The sequence below is a fragment of the Telmatherina bonti genome (assembly GCF_933228915.1).
Source record: "Telmatherina bonti genome assembly, chromosome: 6".
NCBI lineage: Eukaryota > Metazoa > Chordata > Actinopteri > Atheriniformes > Telmatherinidae > Telmatherina > Telmatherina bonti.
In genome coordinates this window covers 8222871-8239026 of record NC_136624.1, presented here as the reverse complement: position 1 = coordinate 8239026, position 16156 = coordinate 8222871, and the positions used below count along the sequence as shown (strand labels likewise).

Here is a 16156-nt window from a genome sequence, read left to right as displayed (position 1 = left end):
TGTACAACTGTATCTATATTTTGATAAATTAATAAGTGTAAATAAAAGTAAGAGTCGGCCATAGTTAAGAGAAAGCCAGCAACTATTTCCATATTTTGTTCAGCATACGGTTGTAATAACCAGTGAAAGATTGAAAGCAGATCGTGTGGAATTACATTTCACAAGGTTGAATAAGAATTTATTTGACCAGATAAAAATAGATAAATCAAAAATGCATCAATAAACAATCAAACATGTTAGTATCAAATTCATTTCTACATTTATTTATATTGTAGCTACCTCATGTCTTAGTTAAATAGCATTATAAAAATATTTGAGCATAAAAAAATGTTCGTTTTTAATGTTTTACAGTGATGTGTATCATAACAATATATCTGCCCTTTGTAACAAACCAAACTATCAGGAAAAAACAGGTTAAAATTCGTGGAGTTATTCTTGTGGTTGGACTTAAACCTTACAAATAAATGCAATGGAGGCACATTGGAGACCCATCCAAGATGGCGGCGCGATGAGACGTCCGCTCGGACAGGCAGCGTGATACAATGCGGTGTCTATGTATATAGTATGTCTATGTCTGACGCATAGGTCTGACGTCTGAAATCCCGCCTTGCACGTCTGACGTATCGCCACGCCATTGGTCAAGAGGCGCACGCTTTTACAACTGCTTCCTGCGAGCTTCCCGGGAGGTGAGCAGACACGACAGACGTATATTTAGAGGAGACAAACACTTAAACCTTCTATTAAAGTTTTGTTTCTTATGTTTACTACACTGCTATTTATGTAGTATTTATTTATACAAACAACGTGGTGAAGCTAAAACACACTCGTAGGACTTGTACGGCACTTAGCTGTTGTGTTGTAAACAAATTGAAGCACGTGAGATAGGTGGGATTTTTGTTTCTGTGTGCAGATGTGGAGCAGACTCGTCAGCACTTATCTGGTTTGTAAAATAATTTCTTGGAGGAGTCTCTATACAATGCGGCTGAAGACCGAAGAGTTCCAGTCTCTGTTCACCGATGGGCTGAATGGATTGGCAGGTGAGGGAGGAGCACGTGCTAGCATGTCTGTTCAATTCAATTAAACTTTATTTATATAGCGTCAAATCACGGCAATGCAATCTTAAGACGCTTTACAGACAGAAAAAGAAGAACATAATGAAAGCCAGTTCATAATAGCCTATATAAGGAAACCAACTCAATCTCCCATCCTGAGCAAGCACACTGGCGACAGTGGGAAGGAAAAAACTCCCTTTTAACAGGAGTTGAAAAGGAGTTTCCTGGAGTTAGCAGCATAACTAAGGGATGCTAACCATCCCTAACTATAGGACTTATCAAAAAGATAAGTCTTCAGCCTAGTCTTAAAGTTGGGGAGGGTGTCTGCTTCCCTAACACTAACTGGGAGCTTATTCCATAAGAGAGGGGCCTGATAACCAAAGGCTCTGCCTCCTGCTCGGCTCTTTGAGACTCTAAGAACCACAAGTAAGCCTGCAGTCTGGGAACGAAGTACTCTACTTGGTATATAAGGAACTATGAGGTCTTTGATATATAGTGGTGCCTGGTTGTGGAGAGCTTTATATGTAAGGAGAAGGATTTTAAATTCTATTCTAGATTCAGCAGGCGTGTCTGAACTCTGACACTCAAGGCTATTTTGAACCCTTTCAGTTTATCACGATGATTTGTGTGATTAAAAAGATTGCATGTTAGTTTATTAGCTGCAGTATAAAAGATTATTGGTTAATTAAACAGTAGATGATGCAGTTTTGTCTCCCTTTCATTTGGAACAAAAATACATTTTTTGGTAAGTGAGTAAAAAAACACAAAATTGTGTGTGAGAGAGAGGACCAAATGTTGGACATGTTTTTGATTTTTTTAGGGATCTTTGAGAAGCACCAGCATGAGTTGCGGATAGCTGGAGGTGCAGTACGGGACCTGCTGTCTGGGAAGCGTCCTGAAGATGTGGACTTTGCCACCACGGCCACACCGGATGAGATGAAGAGCATGTTCCAGACTGCTGGGATCAGGATGATCAATAACAAAGGAGAGAAACATGGGACAATTACAGCAAGAGTAAGAGCCTTAAGCTGAGCTGTCTGAGTCGCAGTTTAAAGTGAACCCTCACTTTCCGTACTAAACCAGCCGTCAGAGGGGAAAGAAGCTCCTTGTGTCTGTGAAGCTGCCAGACGAAAGGCAGGAAACACTGTGAGAACTAAAAGCTACTGAATGGGAGAGAAAATCACAAGATGCAAAGCATCAGAAAAGCACCAGGCTTTTATTATTTTAGTTTTTTTGAATTACAGAGTCCCTGTCAATCCTTCCAATGACTTTTAAACCCTTTAAAACTTTAATGCACTCAAGTATCCGTCATACGTCAGGAATCAAATGTTTGCTACTCCAGCTGCGTTTAGTTTGACTTTTGCATCATAAAGACAAATCAGAACTTTGTTCATTCCCCAAAAGCCAGACAACTTGACGCCAGTGTAAAGTTTACACCAGTGTAAAGTTTTCTAATTGGATTTAATCAGAGTTTGGAGAAACAACCACATGTTTGCTCCCAGGAAGCTGCTCTGCTGACTGGTTCTGTGTGACAAACTGGGGCTGAAGGCAGGAGGCGGCAGTTTCTCACACTTCAGCATCGTCCTCGAGGTGTAAGGAGGTTAAAGACGTACTATTGCCGCGGCGGTGTGTTTCCATCGTATTTTAACGTGTTTCTATCGCTGCAGCGTGTTTTGGTGTCTTCTGGCTCTTCACGTGTTTTACGTCATCTGTCGCAGCTACACGATGAAAACTTTGAGGTGACCACGCTGCGAGTGGACGTTCAGACAGACGGACGCCATGCGGAGGTGGAGTTCACCACCGACTGGCAGAAAGACGCCGAGCGGCGAGACCTCACCATCAACTCCATGTTTCTGGGTAATGACTCCTTCCCCCACTGCTGTTTGTCCTCCTTCTGATCTTGATAAAACTTGCGTACAAACTGCACGCTCTCCCCCCCACAGGGCTGGACGGCACATTGTATGACTATTTTAAAGGCTATGAGGACCTGCAGAACCACAGAGTGCGCTTCGTTGGCAGCGCCGAGCAGAGGATACAAGAGGACTACCTGAGGATTCTCCGGTACTTCAGGTAGGATCCGTCACGCTTGCAGACTTACAGCGAGAGGAAGTGAAACGATGGCGGTCCACTGTGTCCTTTCTTCTCAGGTTTTACGGCAGAGTGGCTTTAAAACCTGACGACCACGAGCCCGGGACGCTGACCGCCATCAGGGAGAACGGCCGCGGACTGGCGGCGATATCAGGAGAGAGAATCTGGATGGAGCTGAAGAAGATGGCGGTCGGTAGCCACGTTGCTCATCTGCTGGAGCTGGTTTACAACCTGGAGCTGGCTCAGTACATCGGTGAGGAAGAAAGCAGCTGTTGACGTGGTTCTGAGGAAATGAGGCATGCTCTGCAGCGGTCAGCTGTGGCTTTATGGACTAATATGTCCTCAGTTTGCTGTCCTGACCTCTTCAGACCAGTTTACACGTAATTACAGCGCAGTGAAAAGTACTTCCCTCTTCCTGGTTTCTTTCTTTCTTGGATGTTTGTCACTGAAAGATCACACAGATCTTAATTTCAGACCAACATAACCCGAGTAAATACAAAATTTAGTGTAAAAATAAATAAATAAATAAATAATTTGAATAAATTATGAATAATTGTGTCTGACTCCTCTCCACAGATTGTTTTAAGTCGGCCACATTGGAGGTTTCCAGCATGAACTTCCCATTTGAGGTCTCGGCACAGTATTTCAGTTGGATTAGAGTCCAGACTTTGATCCAGACTTTGGTTTTTAGGTCATTAAAAAGTGGACCTGCTGGCCGAACTGATAGTTAAACGTTGTCTTTCATGATTTTCTGTCAGACTGCGGCATTGTGGTAAACAACCTGAACAAACATGCATGTAGCGTCTCTGGACGGGAGAAATGTCTCTCCGCGAGACCTTGAAGAACTCTGTAAAAGTTCTGATAGAAACCCGATGAACGCGAATCAACAGGATCGCATCCAGATCCACGTTTCACTCTGATCCTGCATTAACCAATAGATTAAGCAGTTTTCTTCTTCGCTGGTTTGTTCCATGTTTCCATTTGGAAAGTAGCCGTAGTTACGTTGTGCTGGAGAAAAGATGCATCGATAATAGTTTTATAATCGCGTCACAGCAGATAGAGTCCGGCCCCTGCTGGTCAACTGACCTGAACCACCAGGAAGTGGGTGAATGAGCAGCTTGTTAGCGGTGGGCAGAGACCGTTTAATGGTTTAAAAACATAAACGTGAATTTAAAAGCAAACCAGGTGGAGCAGCGAAGGTAACGCAGGAGGAATAAAATCTCTCCACCACGTAGACATTCAGACCTGCAGCGACGTCCACATGACCAGAGGTTTCCCTGCAGAGCTACAGCAGAGCATCAGTGCTCGATGTCACATGCAGGAACGCACATCAGCAGCCGGAGCAGACGTGCACCATGTACTCTGACACGGTGATCCTCCTCATGAGGCCAGTAAAACACATGAAAAGACATTGCTTTGCTTGTTTCTGACCAGGAGCCTCCGACAGTCTGGTCCGAGCCGTAACCATGGCAGCTTGTTGGTTTTACTGTGTTTTTATCACAGTTTCCCTGACAACAGAGTCAGAATGTTCATCTTTCTGCCTGATAAATGCATCAGGTGACGTAGTTACAGGTGTGTGCACGCCTCATCTCTGCTGCTGTGGTTTATTAACACGTTAACCTAGGTCTGGGCGATTAATCGGATTTTAATCTCAACTACGATCTGGGTTTTCAACGATCATAAAAATAAAAGGGTGTGATTATTTTTCTCTTTGCAGTTTCCTCTCCTGCTGTCTTCAGCTGCTAATCGCGCGTCTCTGGCGTTGCAGCGCTGTGCTGTAAACTCCTCCCACAGCCGCTTTGCTTTCATTCAGACACTGTTGCCAACTTGGCGACTTTCTCGCTAAATCGGGCGACTTTTTTAGTTAAAAGCGACAAATCTAGCAGCTTTTACTGGAGTTATTAGAGACTTTTCTGGTGTTTTGGCGACTGACTTGAAGGCACATATTGTTCTGCAGTTACTGTAAGGAAGGAGCAGCGGGAGCCTCTCCCGTCCTAAAGCACTCCCAGGCGGCCAGTCTCAGTCGGCTCCGGCTGCAGGTCAATGTAGAATAACTGCAGTAGGTTGTGGAAGTTCACCTAAACATAGTTTATACCATTGTCAGTGACAACTGGCTGCATTATTTTCCTATACATAGTTCGGCAAGTTAAACACTGTAACGTCCCTCTGTTACGGGGTGTTACCATAGCAACGCGTTAATCAGCTGGTTCAGATCAACCGTCTTTTAACAGGTGAATGAGAGAAACGCGCTGCAGCCTGACAGCCGTTGTTTGGCATAAAACGTACAGCCAGGCCAACGTAACATAGTTCCTATATGAGCAGTAAAAGCGGAACAACTCTGAACCGTGCATTAAACGGTTATAGTGCGCGACCCGGAGTCTAGAACACCACGACGCACAGCGTTGTTTAAAAATACTGGATAATTGGGTTTAATAATCAAGATCTCAATTTCAGTCAAAATAATCCTGATATAACTTTTGTCGTCATCGAGCAGCCCGACGTTAACCGCTCTTCTTCCTGCTCCACCGCAGGTTTGCCTCCAGATGGCGATGTCGACGAGATGAAGCGAGTGTGGCAGAACGCGAAGGACCTCTGTCCCAAGCCCATGACCATCCTGGCTGCGCTGTTCCGCCGCCCAGAGGAGGTGGAGAAGATGGACCTCCGACTGAAGGTGTCCCGAGAAGAGAAGAACCTGGCTCTGTTCCTGGTCAAACACAGGCGGGAGCTCTGCAGGAGCAGAGAGGAGCCGGACAGCCTCAAACCCTTCACGGACTTCATTACTGATGTAAGTTTAATCGGATGCTGAGGTTTGTTGAGACCAGCATGCAGAGCGTTACAGGAGTCCAAGCAGGATGGAAGAAAACAGACGTCATTTATTAAAACCTGGGTTTTACCGCAGCGGTGACCCTGCCTGCCACGTCGACAACACCGACCCGGACCCCCGTCAACACCTCGGCCGGCCCAGAAAAGTTCTGAACAGAACCAGTCAACTCCAACCATCACTGGAATACATCCGACTTACTGCCAGTAATGTGAACTAAGCTCTGGAACTGGTCCTACAGGGACCGGACTCTCTGAACACCTCCCACAGGGGTCCATGGGGGGCACTGTCAGTGCCTTGTCCACCAAGCACATGTAGACTGGCTGGGTGAACCCTCATGTGGCCTCCAGGACCCTGAAGAGGGTGTAGAACTGGTCCACGACCGGGACAACCACCACACCGCCCCATGTCAGCCCAAAGTTGGACTTTTCCAACAGACCCTCGTCTCCAGGACCCCTGAACAGACCTTACCATTGAGGCTGGACTGGGATCCACTGGGGCGATTCACAGCCGAGCGTGAAGCAGCCGGAATGAGAATCAGAACCTCTGTGGTCCGAGCTGGAGGAGGGTGGTGTGTCCTCTTCGGGTCAGCGATGAGGTCCTGATCCAAGTGAAGGAGTTCCTGTATGTCAGGGTCTTGTTTAGGAATGAGGGAAGGATGGAAACGGAGATCTACAGGATGATGGGTGCAGGTCTGCAGAGATGTGGACTCTGCATTGGTCTGTCCTGGTGACTAAGGGGCTAATCTGGATTTACCGTCTATCTTACCCCCCCCCTCCCCCCAGCTGTAGAGACCCAAAGAAGCAGATCATGAACACAAACAGCTGGAATTAGTTTCCTGCTCAGGCTGTCTGTGTCATCCAGGAGGAGATCAGACTAGAACTGCTGCTCCTCCACATCCAGAGGAACCAGATCAGATATCTGGCTCGGATGCCTCCTGGACATCTCCCCGGTGAGGCGTTCTGGACACTCTGAGGAAGACCCAGGAAACGCTGGAGGGACTACATCTCAGCTGGTCTGGGAACGTGTCAGGACCCCCAGGATGGGTCTGGAGAGGGAAGTCCAGGCTTCCTGCTTGGACAGCTGAGTCCATGACCCAACCTGGATGGATGGATGATGTTTTTCCATAAAACTGAGTTAAATCAGCAGTGAAGACACTAAAGTTCTTTAGTTGTGTAAAATTTCAGCAGAGGACGAGGTTTTAATCCCAACAGAACTCCACTTTATTTCATTTATGTCCCAGTTAACGTGGTTCTTCCTGTTCCTCGTGACTGCAGAGGAATTTAGACGTAAAAGTAGGTTTGATACTTGAAGCTGATTCGTTCACTTACAGGATAAAAGCAGGAACCTGGAAGAACAGATTTGCCGTTATTTACCTTGTTTACTTTATTTCCATTCCCTCAGACTTTACTGCACATCTTTAATCATTTACTGAAATGCCTTCTCCTTTCTCCCACATCTTGGTCCTGCTGCATCTTCCCAGAGCCGGGAGCTGGACTCTCTGAGTAAAGTCTGCGAGCTGTTGAAGTATCAGGGTGAGGCGAAGCTGCTGTCGGAGCTCAGCGGGTGGTCCATGCCTCGCTTCCCCATCAGCGGTCACGACCTGAGGAGCATGGGCATCACCTCGGGGAAGGAGATCGGCGCCACCCTGCAGAAGCTCCGCAACATCTGGAAGAAAAGTCACTACCAACTGGACAAAGATGAACTTCTCAGTCACGTCAGGCCCTGAATGAACGATTAAGTCAGCTGCTTCCTCTTTGCTTTGATTTCTCTTCTTTTCTTTTAATAGTGGAAAGTGTTTTTGAGTGGGACTGTGGGAATCTGCTGCCTGACACCGATCAGCTTCATACGTGAAGTGAAGCAGGGATCCCCAACCCTGGTCCTCGAGGACCGGCGTCCTGCTGGAACACACCTGACTCAGACAAGCTGCACGTTGATTAGAATCAGGTGTGTTGCAGCAGGGACACTTGGGAAAACCTGCAGGACAGCGTTCCCAGAGGACCGGGTAAAGGACGGTCCAGAAGTGGAACATGCAAACGGAGACTTTCAGGCCTCCTCTGTAACGCTGGAGAGTTTACACATGTCGCAGTTCGCCTGCAGCTTCCGGCGTCACCGCAGCAGATCTGACTTCATGTATGAACACAGCGCCTTGCAGTGTGGAAACACACCTATAGAACACCTGATCCTGCCTCTCAGGAATCTGCTTTTCATCTGGAACGCAGGAATTTCTGTTGGAGTGAAGCATCTTTAGTCGTTTCCGTTTTTAATAAACCTATTTTCTGTACAGTTCTGTAAGTTATATTAAATCCCTTTTATGAACATGCAGCGGAAGTGTGTGTGTTGTCTATGTTTGTGGTTGGAGGCTGCGCGCTCCTCCCTCCCTCCTGCACGGAGAGGAACCTATAAAGCCGCCTCCACTCCTGTCACGCGCCAGAAGCTCAACAGCTGCATGTTGAAACTTAGACCTCTTCCAGAAATGAGATGAAGGTCTGATGAAGACTCTGGACCTGGACCTGTTCTGGTTGCTCTGTGACAGCATGGCGTGGTTCAGCGTGAACACCAGTAACACCAGTTTGGAGGCGCCTCTGTCTGGTGATGAGCCTCGGGATGAGCGCCTGGCTCAGGTGGAAATCGCCCTCCTCTCCATCATCTTCATCACGGCGGGCTCCCTCAACCTCGGGGTCCTGTTGGTGTTGTGGAAACGGAGGAAGCAGCTCACCAGGATGCGCGTCTTCGTCTTCCATCTGTGCGTCGCAGACCTGGTGGTCACGTTGTTCCAAGTTTGTCCGCAGCTCCTGTGGGACATCACGGACAGGTTCATCGGCCCGGACGTGCTGTGTCGCGCGGTGAAGTACCTGCAGGTGGTCGGGATGTTTGCCTCCACCTACATGATCGTGGTGATGACCATCGATCGCTACCAGGCGGTGTGCAACCCCATGGTGACCTTCCAGAGGAGGAGAGCGCGCTGGAACGGCGCAGTTTGCGCCGCCTGGTGCGTCTCGCTGCTCGGAAGCCTCCCGCAGGTCTTCATCTTCTCCCGGGTCGAGGTCGCGCCAGGGGTCTACGACTGCTGGGCGCAGTTCGTCAAGCCGTGGGGTCTGAGAGCCTACGTGACCTGGACCACTCTGGTCATCTTCGTCCTGCCGGTTCTCACCGTGATCGCGTGCCAGGTGCGCATCTGCCGCGCCGTGCACACCAACCTCAGCATGAAGACGCACCACGCCGGAGAGGCGGTCGGCAAGCCGCTGTCCTCCAGGACCAGCAGCGTGGCCGGGGTGTCCAAGGCGCGCGTGAAGACGGTGAAGATGACGGTGGTCATCGTGCTCGCCTACGTCATCTGCTGGACGCCCTTCTTCACCGTGCAGCTGTGGTCCGTGTGGGACGTGGACGCGCCCGTGCACAGTAAGCAGCATGAAAAAAGCTGCAGAAAAAGCAGCAAACAAACAAAAACGAATTAAATCAGACACAAATTTAAAACCTAAACGTCAAGATTCACTTCTGAGTTTGAATAAAACACATGTTGGGTCGTTTATTAAATACAATATATAAATACATATATGTAAATAAATACATATATAAATAATGATATATAATATACATAGTTTTTATATATTATATATCATATCATATTTATATATATATATATATATATATATATATATATATATATATATATATATATATATATATATATATATATTACTAACATAAATGCATATATTTATGTTATATGTTTATATGTCGTTTATGTCTCAATATGTAATCATGAAATTCCTGCCTTTTAAAATTTGGAAAATGTTTATTTTCCATCTAAATGTCAGTTTCCTGGAATGTTTGCTGTAAAAGGAACCATTAAATGTCTTGTGTTTCCAGCGGCGACCTTCACCATCCTGATGCTCCTGGCCAGCCTGAACAGCTGTGTGAATCCCTGCATCTACCTGATGTTCAGCAGGAAACTTCCCAAGAGGCTCCTGATGCTGATGTGCACGCGCGAGTCTGATCGGAAGGGGTCCGTGCAGGAGGAGGCCACCATGGTCAGCTCCCTGTACATCAGCCTGAAGGGCTTGTCAGACAGCAGATGAAAGTCAGGCTTGTTAACATGACATATGTCTCTGTTAGGCCAGCAGATATATCTCCGCTGTGTAAATAATTTATTTAAATGTTTGTGTTGAAAAGTTAAATTATGTGGAGTAACAAGACAGTATCAGTCATTCAGAATGAATTAATGTGTAACAACAAACACGAAAGAAAAATATTTTTTTTGAAATGTTAAACAATTATATTATTTTCACAGGGGTGATACTTTAACCCGTTAATTACGATAAATTAATTACAGAAAAAGTCCTTTAAACATCAACAAAAAAATCCTGGAACTTTTATCAGTGCACAAGTTCCTGGTACACCGATTACACTGATGCACACGTAAACCGCGTTAACTCCATAGACATTACTAAAGAGCTATATATTAATGGATATTATATGTATAGCTATATATTACTATTAATAAACAGCTTATGTTTTAGTTAAATAGCACTGTAAAAAATATTTTAGCATAAAAGCACCTCGTTTTTTAGAAATATTTTACAATGATCTGTATCATAAAAATATTTCTCCCCTTTCTAACAAATCAAACTGTGGAAAAAAAATCAGGTAAAAATTGGTGAAGTTATTGTTGTGGTTGGGCTTACACCATAGACCGTCTATGAAAGATGGACGGAGCCCCCGGCAGTAAAAAGTGAAGTCTATGCAGAAGTGCATAAAACTGGAAAACAGAGCAAATCCTCATGTTAAAAAGACCAACTTCACAGCAGAAATAAACATGTTTACAGCCTGGTTCAAAAATCCATTTTAGGTTTAATAGGTCAGGTTTACATTCATGACAACTGTGGGGGGACTCAATTTTTTTCTAACTCGCCCGTTTAAAAGTAATTTAATCTCAAAGTTTGGCATATTTAGGGGCGTGTCCTTTTGATTGACAGGTACCCGATTTCCCGCTTCTCGTAAGAAGAACGTAGAACAACCGCGGTTTTTAGCCAGTTAACAATGTGACTTAGCTTTAGCTCACTTACTTCTGTTAGCTGGTTAGCTCCTGTTATCTCTGGGTTAGCTCGGTTAGTTCTTACCTACAGAAATCTCGGAGTTCGCTCAATGTCAATCATCCACCATGACGCTCACAGCCCCCCCCCCTCAGCTCCACCTCTTTGCCCATATTTGTATTTTACTGGCGAGACGACACACATGACCCTGCCATGATGGCGATGGTAGGAATCGCCCACCGAGCTTCAGTTCAGCTCTTCAGAAACCTATGGGTGATGTCACGGAGGCTACGTCCATCTTTTTATATGCAGTCTATGGCCTACACTTTACAAATAAATGTATTTAAGGTGCATGGAGACCCGCCAAGATGTCGGCACGATGAGACGTCAGGTCGTGTAGGCAGCGTGATACAATGCAGCGTCTATGTATATATGATGTCTATGGCGTTAAGTTTGGTGCTATAATTAGCCAGTTTTCAGACTCTTTCTGTCAGTCTACTTGAAGAAAAATTGACTATCAACAAGTCCAGTGAGTTTTTTTGGTGATAAAGGAAACTTTTGGTGAGTAATGTGAACAAAAATGTGTAGTTTCCTCTCAGTTATATATATACTCATAAGCTGCTCCCCCTCCAGAGGTACACACAAGGCTGTCTCACTGTAATATATATTTGTTATGGCAGCATCCAGCTTCAAGCTGCAGTCAGAGCAGGAGGTGATCACCTCTGCTGGATCAAGTTACCACATATTGATCCGTCCTGGTTAACTGTCAGATATCAATATTTATTAATAAAGAGAACAGCTGGAGCTGTTAGTTTACTTACTTAAAATGACACTTTAACCTTAGATCTGTTCAGTTACGGGATATTTTCTTTTTCTTTTTGTTTCGAAATTAAATACATTTTCCAGATATTGATAGAACTGAGTTTACAATATTAATTTATGTCTCTGTTATTTGATTTAGTGATTCACTAAAATCTATTTAGATTTTAAAAATGTTGCTTTTGGGGACAAATATTGTTTTGTAATTTAAATGCGATTAATAAAGATTAATTCATTACAAAGCCCGTAATTTTCTTCTTTTTTTTTTTAAAATCAAGTCCCACCACTGATTTTTAACAGCCAGGTTTTGTATGTTAGTCGGGCGACCCCTTTAATCCTGACGTATGGTTTGCCAAAAAAACTCAGAGTTTAATGAAGCCCAGCGGAAGAATCTTTACATGACCTAAATGTCTTTATCAGCAACATTAAGTTCAGATTGATGCTTCTAACACAACATATCTCCTGCAAGCAGCTGATTGTACTCGTTTTCATTCTTTGGTTTATGACGAGGTACCTGCAAAAATACTTATTGACTGTTAAACAGAAAAAGCGAACACGTTAAAGACGGAGAACCTGCTGGAATTCCATCCAGCTTACAACCTCGATAACCAGCAGGTCCCTTGTGCTAAAAATATTTCATTATATTTTAACATGTTGATAAAAAAAAGAACCACATATTTAAAACTTCATGTGAATCTTGATGTTTTACATGTGATAACGTGGATTTCACATGTAAATTTGCATATTTTACATATAAAATTGCACCAACACAATGTTTCCCATATGCAAATGTTTGTTTGACTTGTATCCATAGATTTTATATTATCTTATTGTTGAAAACAAATGTGACCACATGTAAAAAACCAGTTTGACTTGATGGTTTGCATGGATTCCACATTGGCATGAAACACATTTCCCCTTGTTTCACAGTTCCTTTAAAGGTTTCAGTGTAAATGCATGCATGTCACATGGAAATTTGCATGTTTTATGTGTTATTATCATGAACACATTCCCAAACGACGTCTCCGTATGTAAAATAAGTATTTCGGTGTGCGACATGTTTAATATTTAACATGTAAGAAATTGACACATGTGATCACATAAATTTCACATGTTATAATCCAGGTTTTACACGTGAAGACAAGAGTTTCACATGTTATAATCCAGGTTTTACATGTGAAGACAAAAGTTTCACATGTTATAATCCAGGTTTTACATGTGAAGACAAGAGTTTCACATGTTATAATCCAGGTTTTACATGTGAAGACAAGAGTTTCACATGTTATAATCCAGGTTTTACACGTGAAGACAAGAGTTTCACATGTTATAATCCAGGTTTTACATGTGAAGACAAGAGTTTCACATGTTATAATCCAGGTTTTACACGTGAAGACAAGAGTTTCACATGTTATAATCCAGGTTTTACACGTGAAGACAAGAGTTTCACATGTTATAATCCAGGTTTTACATGTGAAAACAAAAGTTTCACATGTTATAATCCAGGTTTTACATGTGAAGACAAGAGTTTCACATGTTATAATCCAGGTTTTACACGTGAAGACAAGAGTTTCACATGTTATAATCCAGGTTTTACATGTGAAAACAAGAGTTTCACATGTTATAATCCAGGTTTTACATGTGAAGACAAGAGTTTCACATGTCATAATCCAGGTTTTACACGTGAAGACAAGAGTTTCACATGTTATAATCCAGGTTTTACATGTGAAAACAAGAGTTTCACATATTATAATCCAGGTTTTACATGTGAAGACAAGAGTTTCACATGTTATAATCCAGGTTTTACATGTTATAATCCAGGTTTTACTTGTTAAAAGTAAAAAGAGTTTCACATGTTATTGCCATGAATGTTACAAAACCACCTTACTGTTGCAAAATTTATTTCACATTTAACACGGTTTTAACATGTAGAGCTGCGACTTAATGTGCAAAACCATATGATATCCCATGATTTTTACATGTTTTTTCCTTGTACCATGTATTCATGTATTCTTTCATGTATTCAACATGAAAGAACACATTAGTTTTCCATGCGATTATACAGGTTTTTAATGTGATTGCAAAAGTTTCACATATGATTTTATGTTCCTTCGGTTTTGCATGATTACATTAAGATTTCACAACAGTGTGAAAATCTTGTTAATCTGTGTTTTAATCATCTCCAGCAGTCTTAGTGTAGCGATTTTAAAAGAAAATGTCCAGATAAAACGATTATTTAAAATGATTATCTGCCTGTCTCACCACCATGGGGAGTAGAGCCTTCAGTCGCTTTGCTGCCCGGCTCTGGAAATTCCTCCCATCTCAGCTTCGGAGCATTGATTCTCTCCCATTATTCAAATGTGAACCTAAGACTCATCTGTTTAAACTCTCTTCAACCCTTTTAACCATCTGCTCTGTTTGTCTTGTCCTAATGTTTTTCATTCTTTTCCTGTAAATTAATTCATGTATTTAAATCTTTCTTATTTTTATTTTTTGTAAGGTGACCTTGGATATGAAAAAGCACCAGGAAATATAATGATGTATAATACAACAACAACAACAACAATAATAATATTAATAATAACAACAACAACAACAACAATAACAATAATAATAATAATAATAATTACTTTAATGTTATTAATATTATAAAATAATAATTATTATTGTTATTATTACTTTTAATGTTACTATTATTATTATTATTATTATTATCATTATTATTTATTTCAGTATTTTTACAGTTAAATGGAGCAGAATTTACATTTAATGGGTCGTAGGAAACAGTTAGTAGTAAAATCTCTGAAAGGCTTCAGATTTTCACTGAGACCTTTTTATAAAACGGATGAACTTATGACTCATGCATGACCTCGGGTGAAAACAAGCAGAAAAAGCTGATCTGTGATCATGTTCATTTATGGCTGCAGCTTATTAAATGTTTTTTATTAACGTATTTTTTGTGGGATCAGATTTTGTTTATTTGGACGATAAAAAGTCGTGGTTGAAGTATTTTTCTGAAGCAGGAACCAGGGACGTGTCCCCATTCTGCTACTGGGAATAAAATCCCTCAATAAAAATCAGTTTTAGTGTTTAATTAGAGGAACTTTGTCCATGTTGTGGAGCAGATTCATGTTCGTGTTTTCAGTGGGATCATGTGATGAGAAACATGTCTGTACTTTTCATACACCTGCTTATATTGTATTTAAATAGTTTTTGGTATGAATTACTCGGGAAATATTTACTTGTGTTGAACTGGAAGTTTCCACATGGGTTACATGCTGTTGTGCAGTATGATCATATGTACGACCCTAAACAGTCTGTTAGCTGTGAAAAAGCTCCACCGATTCGTGTAATCATGTTCATGTTTGCTTTGAGGTGGTCATCGATGTTTCAACTTGTTTACATCCCCCTTCTCAACTCCCATGGAGTCATGTGCTTTAAGGTGTTGCCAAATAAAGTGCTGTATTCTGTATTTCCATGACTTTTTTCTTCCCAGCTGCACTGTCTCAGTACAGGAGGGAGTCTCTGTAGGCACTGGCTGAAATATTAATCATAGAGAAACAGATTTCTGTTTTCTTCCGGCGTCTGCTGAAGGTCATTAAGTTGTCTGTTTTATGTGGTTTGGGTGGATGTTTTATGAGCTGATGTACACACACACACACACGTATCTTATTCATTCTGTGAGTTTACTGTTGTGTTACCACTAGTCTTGTCCAGGATGTCTGTTTAAACTTTTTCCTGGTTTAATAAAACTCATCTGTGATCAGGGACTTTTATGAGGCACAGAAACAGAATTTTCTGGATATAATATGCAACATATGAGAGCAGATGTTGATTATCAGGAAATCCTGGTTCATGGTGCATCTCAGAAAAAAACATGCGAATGCTGAGACCTGCGTGTAACTTCCAGTCTGGAAACAGTCTGAAGATACGCCATTAGAGAAAATGACCTCCATGCTGCGATGAAAAACTCTCCTACAGTAAATCCAGACTTTAATCAGACAGATGTTGGTCAGCTGACTGGTGCGGTCGGGCTCTCGTCCAGTCCAAGAACAGAAAGACCAGCAGAGATTGTGGCAGTCAGTGAGATGGATGACGTGCAGCCGAACAGACCTTACAGACAGTAATCACCGGCTGCCGTATATATCCTGCAGATGCTGGATGTTTCCCTGCAGCTACACCTGATTCAGATGAACGGATCAATGTCAGACTTGTGCAGAACTTGACACCAAGCGATTGGAGATCTATTTTATTGAGAAAGGAGCTGTATTTCCTAAAGATTCACCGTACAGAGTTGCTTTCGTGGCCAAATTTAGAGAAAATTCTTTAAATCGTGATGTTTT

At 42.7% G+C, this 16156-nt stretch overlaps 2 protein-coding genes across 3 annotated transcripts; both read left to right on the top strand.

Moving 5' to 3' along the window:
- Nucleotides 1-914: 914 nt before the first annotated feature.
- On the top strand, nucleotides 915-8240 carry trnt1 (tRNA nucleotidyl transferase, CCA-adding, 1). 2 transcript variants are annotated; one of them, XM_079241706.1, is made up of 7 exons: nucleotides 915-1037; nucleotides 1873-2066; nucleotides 2771-2909; nucleotides 2996-3122; nucleotides 3200-3393; nucleotides 5672-5925; nucleotides 7445-8240. In XM_079241706.1, exons 1-7 carry the CDS (start codon nucleotides 977-979, stop codon nucleotides 7688-7690), a joined length of 1215 nt encoding a protein of 404 aa, XP_079097832.1. In that variant the 5' UTR covers nucleotides 915-976; the 3' UTR covers nucleotides 7691-8240. The 2 variants fall into 2 exon arrangements, with proteins under 2 accessions (XP_079097832.1, XP_079097833.1); XM_079241707.1 differs by having other exon boundaries at nucleotides 929-1037; nucleotides 1887-2066.
- A 258-nt stretch (nucleotides 8241-8498) lies between these two features.
- On the top strand, nucleotides 8499-10043 carry avpr2b.1 (arginine vasopressin receptor 2b, tandem duplicate, 1; the record flags this gene model as incomplete). Its single annotated transcript, XM_079241957.1, has 2 exons — nucleotides 8499-9363; nucleotides 9835-10043. 2 exons carry the CDS (start codon nucleotides 8499-8501, stop codon nucleotides 10041-10043), a joined length of 1074 nt encoding a protein of 357 aa, XP_079098083.1.
- Between the last annotated feature and the right edge of the window lie 6113 nt (nucleotides 10044-16156).